The sequence below is a fragment of the Dermacentor silvarum genome, chromosome 4, assembly GCF_013339745.2.
Source record: "Dermacentor silvarum isolate Dsil-2018 chromosome 4, BIME_Dsil_1.4, whole genome shotgun sequence".
NCBI classification, from domain to species: Eukaryota; Metazoa; Arthropoda; class Arachnida; order Ixodida; family Ixodidae; genus Dermacentor; species Dermacentor silvarum.
Window position 1 is genome coordinate 127132755 of NC_051157.2, and position 22740 is coordinate 127155494.

Below are 22740 nucleotides of genomic sequence, written 5' to 3' on the forward strand. Positions count from 1 at the left end.
ACGCTGCAGGTGTCTGTAGTTCCCGGAACTTAGCCACAGATACATATTCCAGCGTTACATATGGCGCTTCATACACATTCATCGAGGCCCCTCGATGCACACTCGCATCAATCTTGTGGCTGTCAGCGTACGTGTCCACAAAGCAACGGAGGCACCCAATATAAATTATGCTCGCCTCAAAACAGCACATTCAGGTGTTCTTGTAGGATTTAACCGGCAAAGTGATAGTGCAGGTGTAATATCACAGAACGCCTGCGTAGCATAGCGTTTTATTTTTGGTACGACATACTGCATGGTCGAATTGGTTAAATGTTCATCTTTTGCCTTCTAAGTCTCTCTATAACACCGAATCGCTAGGATTAGAATTTCGCATTCCGCGCCATTTTATTATCATCATCAACAGTTCCTAAGTAAAGCCACGTGACATCAATCGCCGCTCATCGCGTGGTTTGTTTGGATCGGCGCGGATCGCATGTGCTCTTCACGCCTTTCAGCCGCCTAGCTGCCCGACCCGATAACCAGCGGCTATCACGAGAAAATGATAAGCCCCGTTGAGGCACAAGAGCAGAGCCGGAAGGGATCATATTCGGGCGAGAACCATGCGCCGAAACGTGTTTTGCAAGCTGCTGCAACGGCAAACCTACAACGTCTTGTCGGAGAAGCGTCTTTGTGTGGTTTCGCTTCTCGCCTTTGCCGTTTTTGCTGTTTCGGCGCTTCATTTTTGCGAGGTAAGTCGCCAACTAATTTCCTCTAGCTCCTAATCATGCGATCATGTGTCCTGCGAACCGGCGTGTTTTCGGCGCGCCGTCTCGCACGGAGACTCCGTTGCACGTATCGGTTTACGATTGTCACGCGTAAACGAACGGATTGGGTGTAACGCCAGGGAACTGTCTCGTAGGGATCGATTTCTCGCAACGTTTTTGTCTGCCACAGGTTGCGTTTGATTGGAGTAAGACCAAGTATGCTGCTGTCTTCGACAGATACCGAGACAACATCGCGGGCGAGAACTACCAAGACAGGTTAGCATCGGGTTATTTTTGTTTCATTTTGAAGAAGGGTTGACGTTCGAGCGAGTCAGCCTCTATTTGCACATGGGCATGCAGTGCATGATCGTTTGTGTCAAGTTTCCTTTTTCTTTTTTTTTCTCAAACGTCCGACATCGCAGGCTGTGCCAAGACATGCCGATCGACGCTGTCTACACCTGGGTGAACGGCACGGACCCAGAGCTGGTGAGGAATCTGTCCCTCATCAGGAAACAACTCATGCTAGAGGCCAACAAGTCGAGGTAAGCAATCGCAGGAACACTCAAGGACGTGCATTGAAACTTACGTGTAGTGAATTAATAGCGGAAAAAGGTCATACTACCATAACTTCGCAATAGTTGCTCCCTGATCTGTTGAGTGTACACTACAGTTTTGTATTTACTACTGCTGTGTGCTTACCCGTTACGCGGTGATATCTATTTGTACCATGATATCTATTTGTCTAATACTGTATGTTTCGTGGTATTTCTTTCTGAAGTTTCATTTGAAACTTTTCTGCATTAGGAAACACAGCTCTGAGGTGCTAGAATGCTGATGAGTTTCACTGTTCATAGTGAAAATTGGCTCACCATATTTCTGTAAGGAACATGGCATGCGTACAATGTCTTTTGCAAGCATTGTCAGCAACATCTGTATGCATTGTTCGACACATATCAAGTGTCCAATATTTTGCTTGCAAAAACATGATGGTCACATGGCATTGCTATAGGGGGTATGCACTGAACCTTGTTCCACGAGGCGGCGACAGCATCGCCGGGCAGCTGTGCCATGTTTACGGTCGTCGGTTCGTCCGTGCGTCACGGAAGTATTGGAGATCACTGTTGTCCAAGCCGTCGTGGGGAGTTCGCACACAGCAGTGTTTTGTGCGCGGAGCCGTGAGTGCATGTTATTACGTAGAAAGTACTTGAATTAGTGTATCTGCGTGCATGGAGAGACTATACATGCCGCGATTGTATACCAATGCAGCAGCAGCATAATGATGAACTGCGCGGTGTCGCTGTTTATCAGAAGCCACGGTGCGAGCGGCTTTTGATTGAATGGCTGTGAATGACGAAGCTGCGAGTACAGACAGTTTAAGCATCGAGATCTAAAAATTTGAATTCAATTTGAAAATTGTGGTGGCTGCAGATCGAGTTGGAGCACTTACTGCTTTTCAAAATAAAACAATTTTAATGCTAATTTGTACGACGTCAATGAATGGCATTTACGCGACTACGTAAATGCTGACAGTCATTAAAAAGGAAAGAAGTTACAAATACAATATACTGATAGAACGCGTTCAAGGTTAGATGTGCTTGGCGTTTTTATGAATGCCAGAAACAGGCAACGGCCAAGCGGAGCGAGTGCGAGCACCAACAACAAGAAACGTCTTCTTCTTCGTCCTCTGCTGACGCCGGTATTTGTCACTACAATCACTCCCCGGCGAAAAAGAGCGATCCTGGCAACCTATGGAACAGGCAGCACTGGTAGGTCGTAGGGCGGCTTCAGTCGGTCGCTCAATCGCTTTCGGCTGTCGTTCGATCATAAGCAATCTTCCTTGGGCCGCACATCCTCCATCGTTCACCACATTGACACCGGCACTCATGCACCCCTACGCCAGCGTCCATACCGAGTTTCTCACTCTGAACGTCGTGTCATTGATGAACAGGTCAACGACATGCTTCATCGTGGCGTAATACAATCCTCGCACAGCCCTTGGGTCTCCCCAGTTGTGCTGGTATAGAAAAAGAATGCTAGCATTCGATTTTGCGTTGATTATAGGCGCCTTAACAAGATCACACGAAAAGATGTTTATCCTCTGCCCCGAATCGACGACGCTCTCGACTGCTTGCAAGGAGCAGAGTTCTTTTCCTCTTTGGACCTTCGATCTGGGTATTGGCAGGTCCCTATGAATGACACTGACCGTCCGAAGACAGCGTTTGTAACCCCAGACGGATTATACGAGTTTAACGTGATGCCGTTCGGCCTTTGTAATGCGCCTGCCACCTTCGAACGCCTCAGGGATAACATTCTTAGAGGCCTCAAATGGCACATGTGTCTGTGCTACCTGGACGACGTCGTAGTCTTTTCCAAGGACTTTGACTCCCATCTAAACCGTCTCGCAAGCGTCCTGACTTGCCTTTCCGACGCTGGACTGCAGCTTAACCTGAAGAAGTGCCACTTTGCCGCCCGCCGGCTTACCATCTTAGATCATGTTGTCAGCAAGGACGGTGTCCTTCCCGACCCCGCAAAGCTTCGCGCCGTCGCCGAGTTCCCCAGGCCGTCTACGCTGAAGGAGCTTCGTAGCTTTATAGGCCTGTGTTCGTACTTTCGCCGATTCGTGCGTAATTTTGCGTCCATAATCGCCCCCTTAACGCAGCTGGTTGCCAACAGCCACGGCATCTCGGCATGGTCTACAGCTTGCGAAGACGCGTTTGCCACCTTACGCCATCTTTTGATATCCCCACTTATTCTACGCCACTTTGACCCAGACGCTCCAACAGAAATCCACACAGACGCTAGTGGAGTCGGCCTCGGCGCTATTCTAGCCCAGCGTAAGTCTGGATTCGAAGAGTACGTCGTCTCTTACGCCAGCCGCACTCTCACCAAAGCGGAAATGAACTATTCGGTCGCGGAAAAAGAATGTCTTGCTATCGTTTGGGCAATCACCAAATTTAGACCTTACGTATATGGCCGTCCATTTGATGTCGTGACTGATCACCACGCCCTGTGCTGGCTGTCGTCATTAAAAGACCCATCTAGTCGCCTAGCTCGTTGGGCGCTTCGTCTCCAGGACTATGACGTCCGTGTTGTCTACTGGTCAGGTTGTAAGCATTCGGATGCCGACGCTCTTTCGCGCTCACCACTGCCTGATGAGTCTGGTGCTGCGTCTGTCTCAAGCTATGATTCTTCTTCTCTTACATTGGCTGACATGCCATCTGAGCAACGCCGGGATCCTTGGATAGCATCTCTTCTAGAGTATTTATCTCAGCCATCACCCCGCACGTTGGACAGCCCATAACTGTTCCCGCGACGCGGCGGAGAGGCTCGGCCTTTCTGTCCCGACGTGGGAGCGGCCCGCTGCGCGCTAGCACGCGCCCTAAAGGACACTAATAAAGTTATTCATCCATCCATCCATCCATCACCCCGCACCACCGACCGCTCGCTTCGGCGCACTGCTCGCTACTTTGCCATCCGTGAAGGGCTCCTGTACCGCCGCAACTACCTCTCTGATGGCCGTAAATGGTTGCTAGTGATTCCTCGCCATCTACGTTCTGACATCTGTGCCTCTTTTCATGCGGATCCTCAATGCGCCCATGCCGGTGTCCTAAAGACGTATGCTCGCTTACGGCTTCGATACTACTGGCGCGGAATGTACCGCTTCGTTCGGCAGTACGTCCGCTCATGCTCCAAGTGAGTGTCAATGCCGCAAGAGCCCACCTAACCAGATAACAGGGCCGCTTCAACCATTGCCTTGTCCCTCCCGGCCTTTCGACCGTATCGGCATTGACTTGTACGGCTCTCTACCGTACACCCCAGAAACAGGCAATGGCCAAGCGGAGCGAGTGCGAGCACCAACAACAAGAAACGTCTTCTTCTTCGTCCTCTGCTGGCGCCGGTATTTGTCACTACAATACTTGTTTCTTTCTAAAGCTGCGCGTCTCTAACCAGCACTAAAACACATGCATGGCACGCAGCGGTTGTGGAGGTCTAAAAAACCATTTGAAAACAACCGCTGGCAACTGCTGCATCTAATCCCTCTCCGACCGCGACATCCCATTACCGTGGTTATGGGATGCACACGCAATTCCCACGGCTATTTCACCAAAAAAAAGAAAAAGATGCAAACAAAAATAAACGACGGACGCTTGCTCACCTTTCCAACAACAACGACAACAACAATTTGACAAACGGCTGCTTCAACCAGCTGCTCGTCAAATAATTTTGACCTTCCATCGATTTGTATGATTTTAGTTGCTTGCGCGACACAAACCTTGTTCTGTGCACAAGACAGTCCTTGATGTCAGTGAAATCCACGCGAGGCAGCAGCCTGACATCGCGCTGATGTTCAGCGTCTTTCAGCTCAAGTGGGTCAACGCTGCCGCACAAGTGCGCTTTTTCTTCGTAGCGCAATCGCTCAGGTTTATCTAAACCGTGTGCGTATGCACTTCAGTGCATTATAGTCACCAAATGCACCAATTAACTACAAATACTGAAGTGCAACCTTCCGCTGAATCGTCCGTTGTGCTACTGCCAGCGCCTAGGCTATAGGCCGCCTAAGGACGGCAACCTCCAACATGTTGGCAACCGCAGACGACGGTAGCGCTCCTCGCGGATGACGTCAAGTGCATACACCCTATATTAAATTGATAACACTTGTCTCACTCGGTCACACTTTAATACGGTCACTTTTGCCTCACTGATACTGAATGAAATAGGCAGCAGTTGCACGTCAGCTTTTCACATTTCTGTAATTTCAATGTACTTAAGTCGTGTGTCCTGGCGCAGTTATTGTGCAACCGCTGTATTCTTGACTTATACCCTAAGGTTGCCAATTTGCATTCCATGCAGCACTTGGAAACCTTAAGACTTGCTGGTGGGCTGTACTATAGTGAGTCATATGAAAGGGAACACAGGGGCAGGGTCAGACAGCCTCATAGCTAACTTAGAGCAAAATGCAATAGACCTCACCTGTGCTTCCAGAGTAAGGGGAGCATCTTGTCACCGGCTGCAGCCGTAACAGTGGATTTATGTTTCTAAATGACTAATAATGCACTCGAGTGTAGTAATGTCTTAGGACAGCGGAGAAATGGAATTTATATTTTTTTTTGAAACATAAAAAGCAAGACTGTCTCGTCTGACATTTTTTTAAAAGTTGCCAGTGATGACAATACCTCACAAAAGTTGTTCTTAACTGCAAATAAACACCAGAAGTAGGCAAACAGCGTCAGTGATATTTAAGTGCTTCCTCATCTTTTCCCTTGCTTCTTTGGTTCTGTCTTCAGCTACAAGAAGTCCAACAGTGCAGAAATGCAAAGTTGAATTAATCAACCTTAAGCTTGTGTGGCAAAATGTAGTTTTCAAAAGGGACACACATTCAATGGAATGTTGCCAAATGCATTGCAAAAGTTTACTTTGTGTTGTGTTGATGATTCATCTGCATTGACAAATATGACCTGCTCTGGTCTCCACTTTGTTTCTCATCCCATTACACTGTATGAGCCAACCAGCCCAGCCACAAGAGTTGAAACATTTAACAGTGCAAGTGTTACCTCTTTGCTTGAGCAAAGTGGCCGTGGCGTGATTTTTAGATTGCTCGACTTAAAACATAGTGATCGTTGGTTCAATCCAAGGTACACCTGCTTGGATATTTTTCTTGCATTAAGTTGGGCTGTTTCTGGAGCAAAGTGTAACGAGTGATTAGATGAATATGATGAAATCGCTGCCTAGGTCCAACAATCATCCAACAGAGAGAGCCCTTTTGACTACGATTGAGAAACCTCAGCCAAGCAATGGCTGTCCCATTTCTTGGAAACCCTCTAAAGGCTCCAGCCAAGCCATTACCACCGTGGCTGTGGCAGCTGATAGATTGCGACATGTCTTTTGATTGATTGATTCTTTATCGGTTTATCACAGCACATGTGATAGGAGGCGAAGGGAAAAGCCATTCAAGGATGGCTTGAGGGAGTCCTTCACCCCCGTAATGGCAAAGAGCAGCAGAGGCACACGCATTTCGTTTACATTGTCGTACACTTTGACAAACCATCATATTAAACCCAGCATTGTCATACACTTTGACGAAACTATCAAACTGAACACATCACTAGTTATTGCCTTACACAGAGCGTCATTCATTAGCATACATCACTTCAGATCAGCATCATACACCAGCCCAACACTTCATTACAACGTTCACATTGTAATTGTGGCATTTAAGAATATTGTGAGCGCATTTTGCGCATATCGTCGTCGTCATCTGTACATACGACTCATCATCTTGTGTGAGCGCTATTTGTGCATATCGTCGTCTTCATTTGTACATACGACTCATCATCACCTTTTGTCTCGTGCGGTGCTTCGTCTCTGACTCGGGCGGCTGCTCAGAAATAAAGGCATCGCATCGGCCGACGTCTCACAAGTGGTGGAGAGTGCTTTCGATTCCCACGTCCTCTTACTTTCCCGATTCCCCTGGAGCTCCGATCCGGTCGTCGTTTGCTCTCGCCTACCACGGTGATGGCAGAAACCAACCCGTCCACCAGTGCTGCTACCACCTCTGCTCAGCCCGCTGGGCCTACCTGGACGGTGAACACCACACACCGAGATCCTCCCGTCTTTGCCGGCCTCCGCGGCGACGACGTCGACGATTGGCTCGATCACTACAACAGAGCCAGCGACGCCAATCATTGGGACGACACGCACAAATTGCGGTATGTCGCTTTTTACTTGACCGAAGTTGCGAAGACATGGTTTTTTAACCACGAAAGTGACTTTTCGGACTGGTCATCATTCACCCAGCAATTTTGCCAGATATTCGGCATGTCCTCTGGACGCTCCGCCGTCGCGAAACAGAAGCTGGCAACGCGCATACAAGAGCAAGACGAGTCCTATACGTCCTACATTGAGGACGTCCTCGCTCTCTGCCGCCGCGCACAGAGTGACATGGCGGAAGCTGATCGCGTTCGCCACATACTGAAAGGCATCAACACGGTCGCCTTTAATGCTCTCGTCATGCAGAACCCAAACTGCGTTGGGGGATATTATCACGGCCTGCCAGCGTCTAGACACGCTCCAGTCTATTCGCCTGCCACGCGCCTCTACCGACCCTCATCTCAACGGTGATGCTGAGCTGCGCGCCCTGATACGCACTCTCATCAGGGAGGAGCTTCACGGCCATCTTTCTGGACCTACGACGCTTGCAACCGTTCGCCCCGCTCCTCCTGGACTGCGTGACATCGTCAAGGACGAACTGGTGTCGATGACAAACGTCCAAATGGACAAGTCTACTGCACCATTTCGTCCGCCAAGTTATGCCGAAATTGCCTCCCGGCCTCCCTCGACCGTTCCGTCTCCACGTGCCGAAGCTTACCGCGACCCCCTAGCTTCGCTGGCAGCGAATACTCCTGCAGAGCCGTACTACTCTCCGTGGCGGTCGTCGCGCCCTGTTTGTTTCTACTGCGGTATTCGCGGCCACATTTCTCGCTTCTGCCGTCGGCGTCAGCAAGATGAAAGGCGGGGCTATGCTACCTTTGAGCGAGACAGCGCACATAGGTTTGACTCCTACGTTCCCGGGCGTCACCCAGGTGAAAGGCGAGGCTATGACACCTTTGAGCGAGAAAGGATACCAGGCCCAGATTCGTACGTTCCCGGACCGTACACAACCTCTTCCGGTCGCTCTCCTTCACCTTCCCAGGACATGGCTCGAGCATCCCGCTCGCCCCGGCGTCGCTCTCCTTCACCTTACTGCCGTTCCTCATCGCCCTTGCGTGCTGCTTCCCACGTTGTGGACACCCGTCCGGAAAACTAGAGGCTGCAGTTTTCGGAGGAGAAACTGCATCGTATCGGACTGTCCCAATTCCTCCTGCTCGCCCCGCCAATTTGCTCTCAGTTTGCGTGGAAGGTGTTTCCGTCGACGCCCTTGTAGATACTGGAGCCGCTATTTCTGTTATACATCGTGAACTGTGCTTCCGTCTGCGAAAAGTGCAAACGCCGTATGTTGGTCCGGTCCTGTGTGGTGCCAATGACGTTCCCATATTTCCTACCGGACAGTGCACAGCTCGCGTCCTGATAGACGGTATTCGTCACCATGTGCAATTTGCGGTGCTTTCGACGTGCGCTCATGAGATGATATTAGGATGGGACTTCCTGTCTGCTGCTTCTGCACTAATTTCGTGCGGCGACCCAAGCATCCACATCAGCGACACCGAGACTTATCCTGTTTTCGATTCCCCGTGTCCCAACCTCATTGCAGCAGCGGATTTTATTATACAACCAGACGAAGAACGTGTTCTTACCCTTGAGTCAACAGACATTGTCGACGGAGACGCATTGGTTGTACCTTCTCAGCGCTGCATTTCTCGAGGACTCGCCATCGCTTCTTGCTTGGTCCGATTCTCGAGTGGCTATGCCAACCTCACAGCCTTTAATACGACTCCTGAGCCACTACTACTGCCCAAAGGGTCTACGGTCGCCAAGCTCGCCGACGCTGCGCCGGTATGTGTCGTCAGTGTTTCGCCTGCCACATCTTGCCCGCATTGTACGCCCGCAGAAGGCCACACTAGTGCTATTAAGGCCACCTTGAGTGGAGATCTCAATCCGGCCCAGACGGATGCACTCCTCACCATTTTAATGAAGCATGCAGCTTGTTTTGACGTTTCTTCGCGAGACCTGGGTCAGACCACTGTAACTACTCATCGAATTGAAACAGACGGCTCTCGCATCATTCGCCGTCGCCCGTACCGTGTGTCACCTTCGGAGCGAAAAGTTATAGAAGAACAAGTGAACGACATGCTGACACGCAACATTATAAGGCCTTCAGCAAGCCCTTGGTCTTCTCCTGTTGTGCTTGTTAAGAAAAAGGATGGTTCTGTGCGCTTTTGCATCGATTATAGGGCGCTAAACAAAATTACCCGCAAGGATGTTTATCCTATGCCTCGTATTGACGATGCTTTGGATACCTTACAAGGTGCCGAGTATTTCTCGAGCCTCGACTTGCGCTCAGGATATTGGCAGATTCCAATGCATGAGCAAGATAAAGAAAAGACTGCGTTTGCTACACCTGATGGCCTTTTCGAATTTAACGTGATGCCTTTTGGACTGTGCAATGCGCCAGCTACGTTTGAACGTATGATAGATACAGTACTCCGTGGCTTAAAGTGGAAGACATGCCTTTGTTACTTGAAAGACATTGTCATCTTTTCGTCGAGTTTCTCCCAGCACCTACAACATCTAGACCAAGTTCTGACGTGTCTAGCAAAGGCTGGTCTCCAACTCAATACCAAAAAGTGCCGCTTTGCAAGCCGAAGCATTAAAGTATTGGGCCACGTCGTCAGTAAGCATGGCATCCAGCCTGATCCCGATAAAATCGCTGCAGTGCTGCAATTTCCGCCACCAACCACACTTAAAGAACTCCGCAGCTTTCTAGGACTCGCGTCCTACTTCCGCCGCTTTGTCCGTGACTTCGCCACCATCGCCGCTCCTCTACACAAACTTCTGACTTCGAGCGCGTCCTTTGTGTGGTCGGACGACTGTGAAGCCGCCTTCCAGACCCTCAAACGACTTCTCACGTCAGGGCCCGTGCTCCGTCATTTCGATGCAACCGCCCCTACTATTCTACACACTGATGCCAGTGGGCATGGACTTGGCGCTGTCCTGCTGCAGCGGAATCAGAAATCTGAAGAGCAAGTCGTGGCTTATGCAAGTCGTACGCTTTCTCCTGCTGAGCGCAACTACACAATTACAGAACAGGAATGCCTCGCCATCGTGTGGTCAATACAAAAATTTCGACCCTATCTCTACGGCCGCCATTTCACAATTGTGACCGACCATCATGCCCTCTGTTGGTTGTCGTCCCTGAAAAACTTGTCTGGACGCCTAGGCCGTTGGGTACTGCGCTTGCAGGAATATGACTTTACTGTCACGTATAGGTCCGGCAAACAACATCAAGATGCCGACGCTTTGTCACGCTGCCCGCTGTCTCCAAACGCCTATGCTTCACCTTCGGTCTGCACGTCCCCATCTAGCCACACGTCTCAGAACACGTCCAGTAGTCCGGGACAGGCGGTTGCCTCAGTTGACTTTCTTCCGTCCACTGACCTCGTCTCACTCCAGCGTACTGACCCATACTGCCGAACGCTGATCGACCGACTTACTGGCTTGGCACGACCCCCCAACAGTCGCTTAAGACGACAACTTTCACGTTTTAAGCTTCAGGGTGGAGCGTTATTTCGATTAATCTACCATCCTTCCGGTAGCCGGTGGGTACCAGTCATACCTCGCTCACTTCGACTCCAAGTATTAGAAGCATTTCACGACGACGCGACGGCTGGCCACTTGGGCTTTCTTAAGACCTACGACCGCATCAAAACGCGTTGTTTCTGGCCGGGTCTTTCCGTCTCTGTCGCCAAATACGTTAGCTCCTGCGCGTCATGCCAACACAGAAAACGCTCGACATCCCTTCCAGCTGGTCCTCTGCAGCCTCTACCATGCCCGTCCACCCCCTTCGAAATTGTGGGCATAGACTTGTACGGACCCCTCCCACTCACGCCCGCTGGTCACCGCTGGATCGTTACCGCAGTGGATCATCTCACGCGGTACGCGGAGACAGCTGCTCTCCGCTCTGGTACTGCCTCCGAAGTCGCCGACTTTTTCGTGCACGCTATCGTTTTGCGCCACGGCGCACCTCGTGTCCTCCTGAGTGACCGTGGCAAGATGTTTCTTTCGCATGTTCTTCGTGAAGTCCTCCAGGCCTCTGACACCACCCATAAGACCACATCAGCGTACCATCCGCAAACAAATGGCCTTACCGAGCGTTTTCATCGAACTTTGTCCGACATGATGTCAATGTATGTTCGACCCGATCACACCAACTGGGACACCATCCTACCTTTCGTGACGTTTGCGTACAATACTGCCGTCCAATGTACAACCAATTACAGTCCCTTCTTCCTTGTGTACGGTCGTGCGCCGTCTTTCGTCTTGGACACTACACTCCTTTCAGCACCTGCGGCTCCATCCGCGTCTCTTCCTGAAGAATTTGCTGCTCGCATCGCCCGCTGCCGTGAAATTGCTCGCGCCAACACTGCTACCATTCAGGACAGAAGGAAAATTCGTTATAATGCGACGCGTCGCGTTGCTTCGTTCCGCCCAGGCGACGAAGTTCTTTTGTGGACACCTGTTCGCGCACCGGGCCTCTGTGAAAAGTTTCTCCAGAGATATCTCGGCCCCTACACCGTTTTGCAAAGAACTTCGGCCGTTAACTACCGCGTCACTCCTGTCAGCTCAGCTACTGACCGCCGCCGCCGCCCTACTGAAATCGTTCACGTCTCTCGCCTGAAACCTTACATTCGCCGTACCTACCCTTTCTAGCTTGCGGTCTTGCTGACCGCTTTCCTGAAGGGGGGAAGTTAGTGTGAGCGCATTTTGCGCATATCGTCGTCGTCATCTGTACATACGACTCATCATCTTGTGTGAGCGCTATTTGTGCATATCGTCGTCTTCATTTGTACATACGACTCATCATCATCTTTTGTCTCGTGCGGTGCTTCGTCTCTGACTCGGGCGGCTGCTCAGAAATAAAGGCATCGCATCGGCCGACGTCTCACAATATGAATAAATACAAATCGACGACAGCTCTAAAAGTCAATTTTAGGCTTCGCGAGTTTTACTTTGCGAATATAGATTTATTTTTTATTATAGTCATTTAGTAAACGTGTAAGTTTGTTGTGAAGCTTCAGTCGACCATAACCAGTGCGACAATACCGAACGTTCCATATATCTGTTGTTCTTGTGTTATATGATACTCCTTTCGGAGGGAGATTTACTAACCCCATGAAGACAGAATTATGACACTCATAATTTAGGCGATATTCACACAACAGTTTGTACTTACATGTGTCTTGTGCTCTAATTATTCTAAATTTTATACAGAGCTTCACAGTAGGATGCAGAATTGGCACATTCTCGATTATTCCCAAAAATCTTTTTTGCATTACTAATAACTACAAGAGGTTCGATTCTGTAGTAGTCCCCCAGACCAAATGACAGTAGTTTAGATACAAAGCAAACAGGGCATTATAAATCAGCAATTTTACTGACTTCGTAATTAAGTAGCGGTTTTGATTCAGAATTTTCGTTATCGCACCTAACTTTTGTAATATCTTATTGACATGCTCATCTCATTGCAGTGATTCTGAAAAATGTACACCAAGTACCCTAATAGCGCTAACTAGCTGTATCTCTGAGCATCGAAAAATAAGGTTTCCTTTTCCAGAAACCTGCTTACCAATAGAATGAAAAATCACAGCCTTCCTTTTTTTTGTGTTTCTTTTAATTAGTTGTCTTTCGTCATGTCTTTTGTAGAAATTACAAAGAACACATCATAAATACCCATTAATATGCACTTCCTTGAACTCCAGTCAAAGTACTTGTGCCCAGAATTTTACACTGATGTTTCAAAGTCGCATGCCGGCGTTTCTTATGCTGCATTTGGCCCATCCTTCTCGGAATCTGGCTGTCTGCACCTGGAAACAAGCATCTTTATGGCGGAGGCCTACGCATTGTTGTCAGCTGTAAGGCACATCAAGGAAATGAAAGTGCAAAGGGAATAATATTTACAGATTCATTAAGCGTCGTCAAAGCCTGAATGTCTCTACAAAAGAATAAAAATCCTGTCTTTACTGAATTTTATTCAATCCTCTGCGCTTTGTATGCATCTCGTCAACATATCATAACATGCTGGGTACCAGGCCACAGAGGCATCGAGGATAATATGCTTGTCGACCATATAGCCACCTCAGTAACTACAAAACCAAGTAATTATTCTACAGCTGTCCCTGCTATAGATTTAAAGCCCTTCCAACACAAGAAACTGAGGGGCGATTGGCAATGTACTTGGGACACTGAAATGCTTAATGAACTTTGCGTTACTAAGCCAGATGTAGAAAACTGGCCACCAATAACAAAAATACGACAAACTGAGGTTATTTTCTGCCATCTTGAGATGGGCCACAAGCATGGCACCCATTCCTACCTATTGACTGGTAATGAACCTCCTGTCTGCGATAAATGGGGTGAGACACTAACAGTCCTTTGTCTTGTTAGAGTGTCAGGAAGTAAACATAAACGAAAAAGGTACTTTGCCCCAGTATACAGACAACACATACCCCTCCACCCGGTAATATTTCTCGGCGGTGAACCACTTTTTGACAATAAATTAGTTTTAAAGTTTTCACAAGATGTTGCTACATTGCATGTTATCAGCCCAAGGGATTCGTAGCACATCCTCTCGCTAGAGGCTGCTCGTGCAATAGCATTTTTCTAAAGCCTGTGCTTCCCCGCTCTTGCGTTCCAAGGGCCCACTGGTGAGGTATGAGTGCTAATGTTACTATACGTTTACTACATCATCCCCTTGCAATAGAACTTTTATGATCATAGCATACATCACTACTCATTGTCGTTATTTTAATACATATACATTTTACGCACATTACAGCGATAAACTTTTAGGCCTCTCTACAGCCGAAAGTAGATTCACAATCTATTCATTATCTTTTGTTTGGCGCTCTCTGGTCATATCTGCGCCAATAAAATGGACAGATCATCATCATCATCTGCAGCTGCATTAAGTCATTGGCTGTGCCATTCTGTTGCTGAACACGAGGTCATGGGTTTGATTGCCACCCACCACAGCCACATTCCAATGGGGGCAGAATGTAAAAAGGCTTGTTTACTTAGATTTAGGTACGTGGTAAAGAACCCAGGGATGTTGAAACTAATCTGCAGTCCCCCCACTATGGGCATATTTCATAGTTAGTGTGTGGTTTCATGACGTTAAACCGCATAATTAGATTTTTTTAATAGGCTCTGATGATTGGCGCCGGTGCTGTTCACTCTGCAGCCCAGCAGTGTGCCCGTTCAAGATGTGCATCATGTCTCCGATCCTTATTCTGAAGCATGACTTAAACGCCTCTTCACTGCCGACCGTGCAAGATGGCGAGGTGGAGCGGGTCTTTCGGCTGTCGCACCATGTCAAGGAGCCACATTCACTTGTCGCCCTTCTCTACTCCTCTGTGGATGCAGGTAAAGCATTTGGAACTCTGTTGCTGTTTAGAGTTTTAATTGTCACTAGTAATCTGGTCATTGTCGTGAGACTTTTGTCACCGATCTCGGTGGCGTGCGGGTGTTAAGAGAGATGAGGTTGGAAGACGCATAGCAACACAGCAAGCAGATTTTAATTTCATGCAAAACCAAAAACCTCAAAATAAAAACTCACTCAAACTAGCACACACTGAACAAATAAATGCTAACAAATGTACAAACTAATAAATCATCACTAATGATGTCTTTAATTCCGCCTACGACAGTTCTGGGCGTTTCCTCCCCAAAAGTCAGGCAACTCTAGCCTACTGCTGTAACGCTACGAGAAGGATCATTCTTACCGAGTTCGTCAATGCACATATTTTCCCGGCCGGAATCTTGTCGAATCTTTCTCAATGTCGTTGCTCTTGCCGACTGTCGCATAATCGTTGCTGCCTTGATGTCGGCCCATCAACTTGTTCGTCTCGGATGCCGATGTCCCGAAGTCTGTCGGTGACGTGGCAACTAGGCCCACCTGGTTAGGCCTAACTCCGAGGTACGCCGCAACTTCTTCGTGAGTGCCGATGTGGTGCCCCGGGGATCATCGAACGCGCTGATCTGCCAGTGAAGGGGTATCCTCTCTGGAGTGCCCGGCTCCGGTGAGAGGCTGCAGCCAGTCCAAGGAGCCTCGCTCGAACTTCGCCGAGGTCGACGGCCGCACCCTGGACTGCCGGCGTACCTGATTCGACCAAACCTCCAAGTCTCCCAGTCGGCCAGTGCAGAGCTGACGATGCGACCTTCCTGGCCCAGAACCACGTCGATAATCACAGCTCAGCGTCTCTTCACCCTCGAGTACGCCTCGAGGTCTCATGCCGTTCGGAACGCTCCGTTCACATCGTCCTCTTTTTCTTCTCTCGGGCCGCGTGTGTCTTACTCATGACAATCATTCACCAATTTGCCACGTCTAATGTAGGCACAAAAATTGTCATGCCTTGTTTCTGCTGTAGTGTCCTGATTTAAAATTTGTCCATTTTTGCAGCTTGGATTGCTTGCGACTTACTCACATTTAACATAGGCACGACTTTGTTGGGCTTGCTTGCATAGCGACAAAATTCAAAGTTAGGTCTATCGGTATGTGGTTAAATTTAATGACCTCATTGGAAGGCGTGCTGTGAAAAGGAAACGGGATGACAAGCTGTAGCTATCAACCTCAGCTTTGGTACGGAAAAATGCCACCAAAAAACACATAAAAGAAACGTTGACGAAAGCAGCTCACACATGTGAAAGACGAAGACATGCACACCTCAAAATGACCAAAAACATAAAAGTTAGAATACGAAAAAGAAGAAAAGAAACATTTTAGTGAGAAAAACTGAATGGCTTAAGCTACCCTGAAACAATGCATGACTTGGGATGGCAGCTCCTTATCACTAAAGTTTATGGATGTCCCACTGACCGCACATACACCACAAGTAATTCCTGTAAGAAAACAAAGTGTCACTTCAGAAAAGAACATAGTATGATATACTTCAAAAAGTGCTGCTATCTACATTCGATCCCGGATATATCAAACTCGGATATATTGAATTATTGACTACATTTAACATTTGTTTGATCCCTTTAGAAATAGCATGTGAAAGTATAGCACAGTACTATGCATGCATTGAACTCCCGGTCACTGCCACATTCTGTTATCGAATGCTGCGCCACACCCCTGCAAGTGTGCTTCTCCTAACAGGTATGCAATCACTTCTCGTGCAATTGGAAATATTTAATGCGGACAAATTCTAACGGACACTGTTTTGGCTTTTGCTGTCAAGCAAGACAATAAATCTGAAGGGCAGTATAAGCCATGGAGGAAGAATGAGCAAGGCCCGTGTCTCAGTTTTTCTCACTGCACATATGGATGGCTCATGCAATATGTACCCATTCGTTATTGGCAAGAGCAGATAATTGCTGTACTTCAAGATCATAAAAGGCTTCCCGATCTGACACACATTCTACAAGAACCATTGACGACACTCAATCTCTTCACTGAGTGACTCTGGGCATGAGATGCCAAACTGGAGATGTCTGTGCCACCGGGTTCGTCTTCCTGTAGACCAGGGCCCGCTATCTTGTACGCATTCGAAAAGCCGACGTTTGGTTTCGTTTCACGCAATTGGGGGTCCAGGCTGTGATATCTAGGCCAGTCACGTGAGGTGGAACTGAACGTTGGCTTTGCGAACTCGTACAAGATAGTGGCCCAGGACATGCCACGAATGACAGTTCGTGGTTCTGCAAGTGGCCAAAACAAATCCGGCCCCAACACCCACTGGGGCAGGTTTTTACATTACAGTTCGTGTTTAACAAAAGCACCGCATGCCACATCTGTGCTTTGAGGAAAGACCATGGCGGTGTGCAAGACTCATTGCTGTGCGATTTTGCGGGACCACAGTCCACGCTGAGTGTGCTGCTTTCGGGCTTGCAGGATTACATGTGAGTGGAAATGTACTTGGCTGTTCTGCAAGCTGAGAGCCCCTTTCTAATTTAACAGCACCTGTGTAGTGTCAAGTCACCAACGCAGCGGCCGGAGGGGAAGGGCCGAGAATGAATGGGACAGCGAGGTGCTGGAGCCCCGAGCGGCACGCAAGAAGAGATGGGCAGACGATAGTCATGAGACGTGATGATGACTTATTCCAACAGGAAGGGAGAGCACAGAGCCAAAAGTGAAACTTGACACAATAGTCTGGCTGGTCAACTCGTTGCCAATGTGTGATGATCGGCCGTGTAAACTGCATATTGTAGCACGCGCGCGACTAGGTGCATTCATGCGCAATTTGCAGTTAAGTGTGCTGAGTGGCATGAAGCATAGCCTTACACACTGGTCTGCTTCCACGCTGCGTTCATTTCTGCCTTATCCTGAATAAAATTGTGACATGTGAGGGGAACAAACTCGGCATGAAAATTTTTTCTTGCGGAGTTTCAGTATTGACTACGAAGTTTCTGGCTAACCGTTTTTGGCCCACACTGGAATGACAGGCTGTAAGCGTCATTTGTTGGTTTGGAGTACGAACACAGGACAAGGAAGAAGTTTGGTACGAGACTTGCATTACTTTGAAAATACAGTCAGAGGAGGCAGACTGATGCAAGATCTCCAGCTGCAGGGGTGTCAGACACGTGATGTAAAGCAAATGAAATGACGAGAGCTATCTGTACAAATTCCAAAAGAAGCCATTTGTGGCTTGGGGTCAAGCTCCGCTTCGTTTTATTTCTAGTGTTTCTCTCTATTGCTGATAAAGGTTCTGCAAAGCACTTTTTCTTTTTGTTAATTATTCTTATACTCCATGTGTTTTGCACCATTAGATAGAAAAAAAGAAAATTCGGGTATTTATATGTGCCGTCTATAAAGGGTTAATTCAAACTTGAACAAAACTCCCATTTGGTGTCCGTGCATTTCTATGGGCCCAAAGTTTCGCGTTTTCCATTCTAAAATTGGCTGACTCCTATGGCACCTTTTCATTTTTTTTTCCCCAAGGAAATTGGTTTGAAAATTGCCTGGCTAGTGCAATCGAATACAAAACCATAACTGTGTTTGTGGCGTTAATATGTTTTACCATATAACACTATTGTATTGCAGCAAAGCTGACTTTAAGAAATCGGCCTTTATTGTGAAACATATACTAGATCCTTGCCAATTTTTCTTACCAAAAAATTGGGGACACGTTAGATTTCTACTTTGGACCCATAGAAAGTCGGCCCGCATTTGATTTGGGGCATGTTAGAATGGGGCAAATACTGGTAAATGAATCAGCGGTGTGTTTTGGACATTTTTGCTGCATCTTGTTTAGTTTAACCCGCCTGATAATTCAATCGATTTCGTCGTTCCTGTCAGCGTCAGTTGTTAGTGGAGGTCAACTGTATTAAAATTGGAACTTGGGCAATTTATTTTGGGGGAAGCTGGTTCCACACTTATAACGTGGTGGCCAAATTTTTTAACGTGGTGGCACATTTTTTTTACTGAAGCTCTGTTGTTCGTATAAGTGGCACTTGTTCGAAATCATAAAGCTATCAAGTTGCCGTATTTCCTGCCTTTAGCAACCCCTTCGAATAAATTATCATGAATATGAGCAAAATTTGACATATGTGGGGTAAAATAGCAGCTCACTGACTTAAGATGCCTTCAACTCTCTTTCTGTTACAGCCAAGCAGGTTGCTTCGATTGGTCACACCCTCGTGTCTGGAAAGAATGCCTCGGTCAGTGTGACCTTTGTGACAGCTGACACAGCAGCTAGCAACACCGTCTCTCTGGACGACATGCTCATGGTGTCGGGGATCTCATCTGGAGTGAGCGCCCACGATGTGGCCGAGAAGTTATCTTATGCATTGCAGAATGGCGTTGTCAAGGTAATTCATATACAGTTGAACCCGGATATATTGAATCTGAAGGGGATCACAAAAAAGTTCAATATGTAGGTAATTCGATATATAAAATAAAAATGGTATACAAAAATTTTCAAGGGGATTTTACTGCTGTTTGTTATACACAATAATTCATTATTATATGGGTTCGATATATACAGGTTCGACTGTAGAAGCCACCAAAGTCAAGGCCAGGCACTTGAATTGTCAGCTATTGTTCACCCCTGAGTAAATTTGCTTTAGAGATTTGCTTGCCACTTCTGAGCTGTAAACGTGTTCAAGTGACCTGATTTTATCTGTGAATGTTGAGGAATTTACACGTCTTCCTTCTTTTATTGCTGTGGAGGAAAAGCTTGTTCGGTATTCAGTATGTTTTCATTTTCAACACAATTTACTCCCTAACATAACATTGCATTATTTTATTTGATGGAAGAAAATTTTAGGCAGTTAGCAACTAATAATAAGGCATAAAGTGCTAGTTGAATGTGCTGATTGGTGCAACTTTAATTTATTTCCACTTTGACCTCTTTTGTGCTATGCTGTTTTCTTGAAATCTGACCAAAAATGGCCATATTCTTTACTGCACCATCCTTTACAAAGATTAATGTAGACAATATTTTTGAGCATTTATTATAAGAAAATTTCAACTGATTAACTTCAAAAGTGAGATGCTGTACACTGTACAAGAAATGAAGTACATTGCCAATGAGGAAATGAAAACTGCAAGAGAATGAAAATTATTGTTGACGAGCTTAACATGTCATTCACCATTTTTACCAATAATGCATGGACGAAGTTAACTCATCCATGACACGGAAGGGGTTACAAGGTTCAATAAGGCTGTAAAAAGGCGTAAATGCACTTGTTCCTGTGAAAAAAATACTTCCGTCTTGATGCAGTGACATGAAGAGGCAAGTAGGTGTTCGGTAATTTGCCGTATATATTACTGTCAATGTGCACTTCAGCATTCTTCAGGTTCTGTACTTCATGTTGTCAGAGTCATGTAGAAAATGATGCTTGCCGTCAAATGAAAATGCAATTGGTCTGTTATTTATCTTATAGTGAAGTAGCTTTCATAATGATTAGTCACTGTCAAGCATTTACAGTCAATATACGATTTTTTGGACTCCCTAGGGGCCGCGAAAACGTCAGAAAAATCGGGCAGTCCAACAAAAACGAATGAATGCATTTTACTGCCCCCAAGGGCTCACATCACCACAGGCATGTCCGAAATGGCTCCGAAGGCCTGCCAGTGCACTTATTAGGCATATCAGTGCTTGTACTGTGATAAGAGACGGCAGGTGCAAGCGTGTTTAAGGAATACATTCTGTGTCCCGTGACAATTGCCCCTTTTCACTTTTAGTATGCTTCACCGCAATACTTCGCGTATGCTTCACTGCATAACACAGCTGTATTGAGGCGAAGCTGACTTTCAGGAATCAGCATTATGCAATGCACCGTGCTTTCTGAGCTTTCAAGACATTGGCGAGTATTACAAAGGCAGAGTTGGTGCCATTGCTCACAGCGGCGAATTGTTTCAGGGAAAATTACGGCACCGAACAGAAAAAGCTTGGCAGTGAATGTCGAAGTAGCTAAGCCTAACGCTGCCGCGGTGGTTGCTACGGCTGCCAGTGATCTGCGTGTGAGAGTGCCAGTTTGAGGAGGCGAGATAATCAAAATGGCGATGATGGTGGCTACGATTAATGCTGTTTCGGACTTACGGTCATTGCAAAAGTCCTGAAAATCGGACGGCGAAGGTTTTTTTGCATCCGAAATTTCAAACGTTCTTATACATTTACTCTGTAGGGTACGCGGCAGCGCCGTGAAGGTGTCCAAATTATCGGGCATATCCGAAAAATCGGGCGTCTGGAAAATCCGTCATTGATTGTAATACTTTACTGGCTTCATTGTGCTTACTTTTGATGGAAAACCTCTTTAGTGTTGGATGGTCTTTTACACCTTCGCAGGTGTACATGTACGAAGAAGAAAGCCTGGCCCTGGTGGTAACTTCAGGGAAGTCAGCCACTGAGGCACTGTCCAAAGTGAATGTGTCGCTCAAGGCACGCTTAGTCACAATCAGCCGAGTCTCCCTAGTCGTTGATCCCTTATCAGTGAGTAGTGATTTTTTCTGTCACATTGACATGATGCCATGTGTCCGTGTGCTTTTGACCTTGTTGTCTTGTACACATGTTAAATGATGCAGCACGTAAGTGCACAAATCTCTTCTAAGCAGCACAAATGTATTTGTGCAGGAAAATGAAGACCTTGTGGCAAGCAGGTTTGCTGACAATGACGTGAGTTTTAAAAACATTATCTTGGCGAGAAAAATTCTTGAAGCAGTTTTGTTTTGCAGTTGAAGCAGCAAGCTGTCCTGATTTTATTTCTTTTATAATGTGCTTGCGTTTCCTACTGTGTGTTTATGTTTGGTTGCTCGTGCGAGTAATGACTCCAGTTTTTTTTTTGTCACACTACTTCTGAAGCAAACTGTGGTCGCTCGGAGTTGTTAGGTGGTGGTAAAGTACGTATTTGCATTGTTAGTGTCAGTTCTGTTTTTAGTTACAAGCAGATGGTGCTGTTGTACTTTCTGTGTCCATGCATAGCCCTTTCGTGCCATTATAAAACATGAAGGAACAATGGACCGTTTGCCATGAATATTCACCGTTTTGCCATTAAAGTTCAGTTCAGTTCAGTTTATTTTCCTTAAAGACCCCTACTTCAGGGGTATTACATAAGAAGTGGGTACAAGATTCGACTTTACACTCGTTCAAGTTTCCTGAAACTACCTACTCTGAGCAGTAGTCATGCAACTCATATTTTTAAATAAAGCAATGCTTAATCAGCTGAGGTTGTGCGGCATGCACAGCAGGGGCTGTACTACCAGCTTCACGTGGTCTTGCCTAGCTGACACTATGTGCTTTTAGTTTCTATTTTAATAATGCACAGTTTTGATGCATATACATTTCTAAGATGTGAAATTGAGTCCTTACTGCAGTGTCTGTATGTGACTTTTTGAACAATTTATTATCATGCTCACACAATAATCATTAGAGAAGGAAAACATCATCACATATTAAAACTTGCTTACTGTATCTTTTTCATTTTCTTTTTCCAGTTCATGCTCGCTTAGTTTTAGGCCATACATGTATATACTTGTAACCTTTTTGATTGTATTTGCGAGCTTTTTTACTTTTGTTTCTTCATGCATGTCCTGCATGTTCTTGCATTTCATCATGCTTCCTGTAAACCTGAGGCAAAAGGCATGGCTGCTGCACTTAACACTTGTCAGGTCAACGATAAAAATGCAATGCTGACAATTGTTGACTAACATATCTCTCTGTTTGATCTTCTCTGCTATCTTCGCATCCTGTTCTTTTATCCTATTCCCCCTATTCATGTGTCACACTTACTTTGGAAAGTCAGCACAAACAACGGCAGTGCACTGAGCCATCCCCGTCGCACTCACTCATCAAGGCCATGCTGTGGGCAAATTATCGATGCCCTGCAGCTGCTACTCTCTGGTTTT

General features: G+C 46.8%; 1 protein-coding gene across 1 annotated transcript in view; it reads left to right on the top strand.

Moving 5' to 3' along the window:
- Positions 1-466: 466 nt before the first annotated feature.
- LOC119448884 (N-acetylglucosamine-1-phosphotransferase subunits alpha/beta-like) overlaps positions 467-22740 on the top strand; it is a 56001-nt gene continuing 33727 nt past the window's right edge. The window contains exons 1-7 of the mRNA XM_037712095.2: positions 467-728; positions 934-1019; positions 1166-1285; positions 14638-14819; positions 19000-19202; positions 21185-21328; positions 21470-21511. Of these exons, the coding sequence (XP_037568023.1) occupies positions 600-728; positions 934-1019; positions 1166-1285; positions 14638-14819; positions 19000-19202; positions 21185-21328; positions 21470-21511 (906 nt within the window). The 5' untranslated portion in view covers positions 467-599. The remainder of the gene's footprint in view (positions 729-933; positions 1020-1165; positions 1286-14637; positions 14820-18999; positions 19203-21184; positions 21329-21469; positions 21512-22740) is intronic.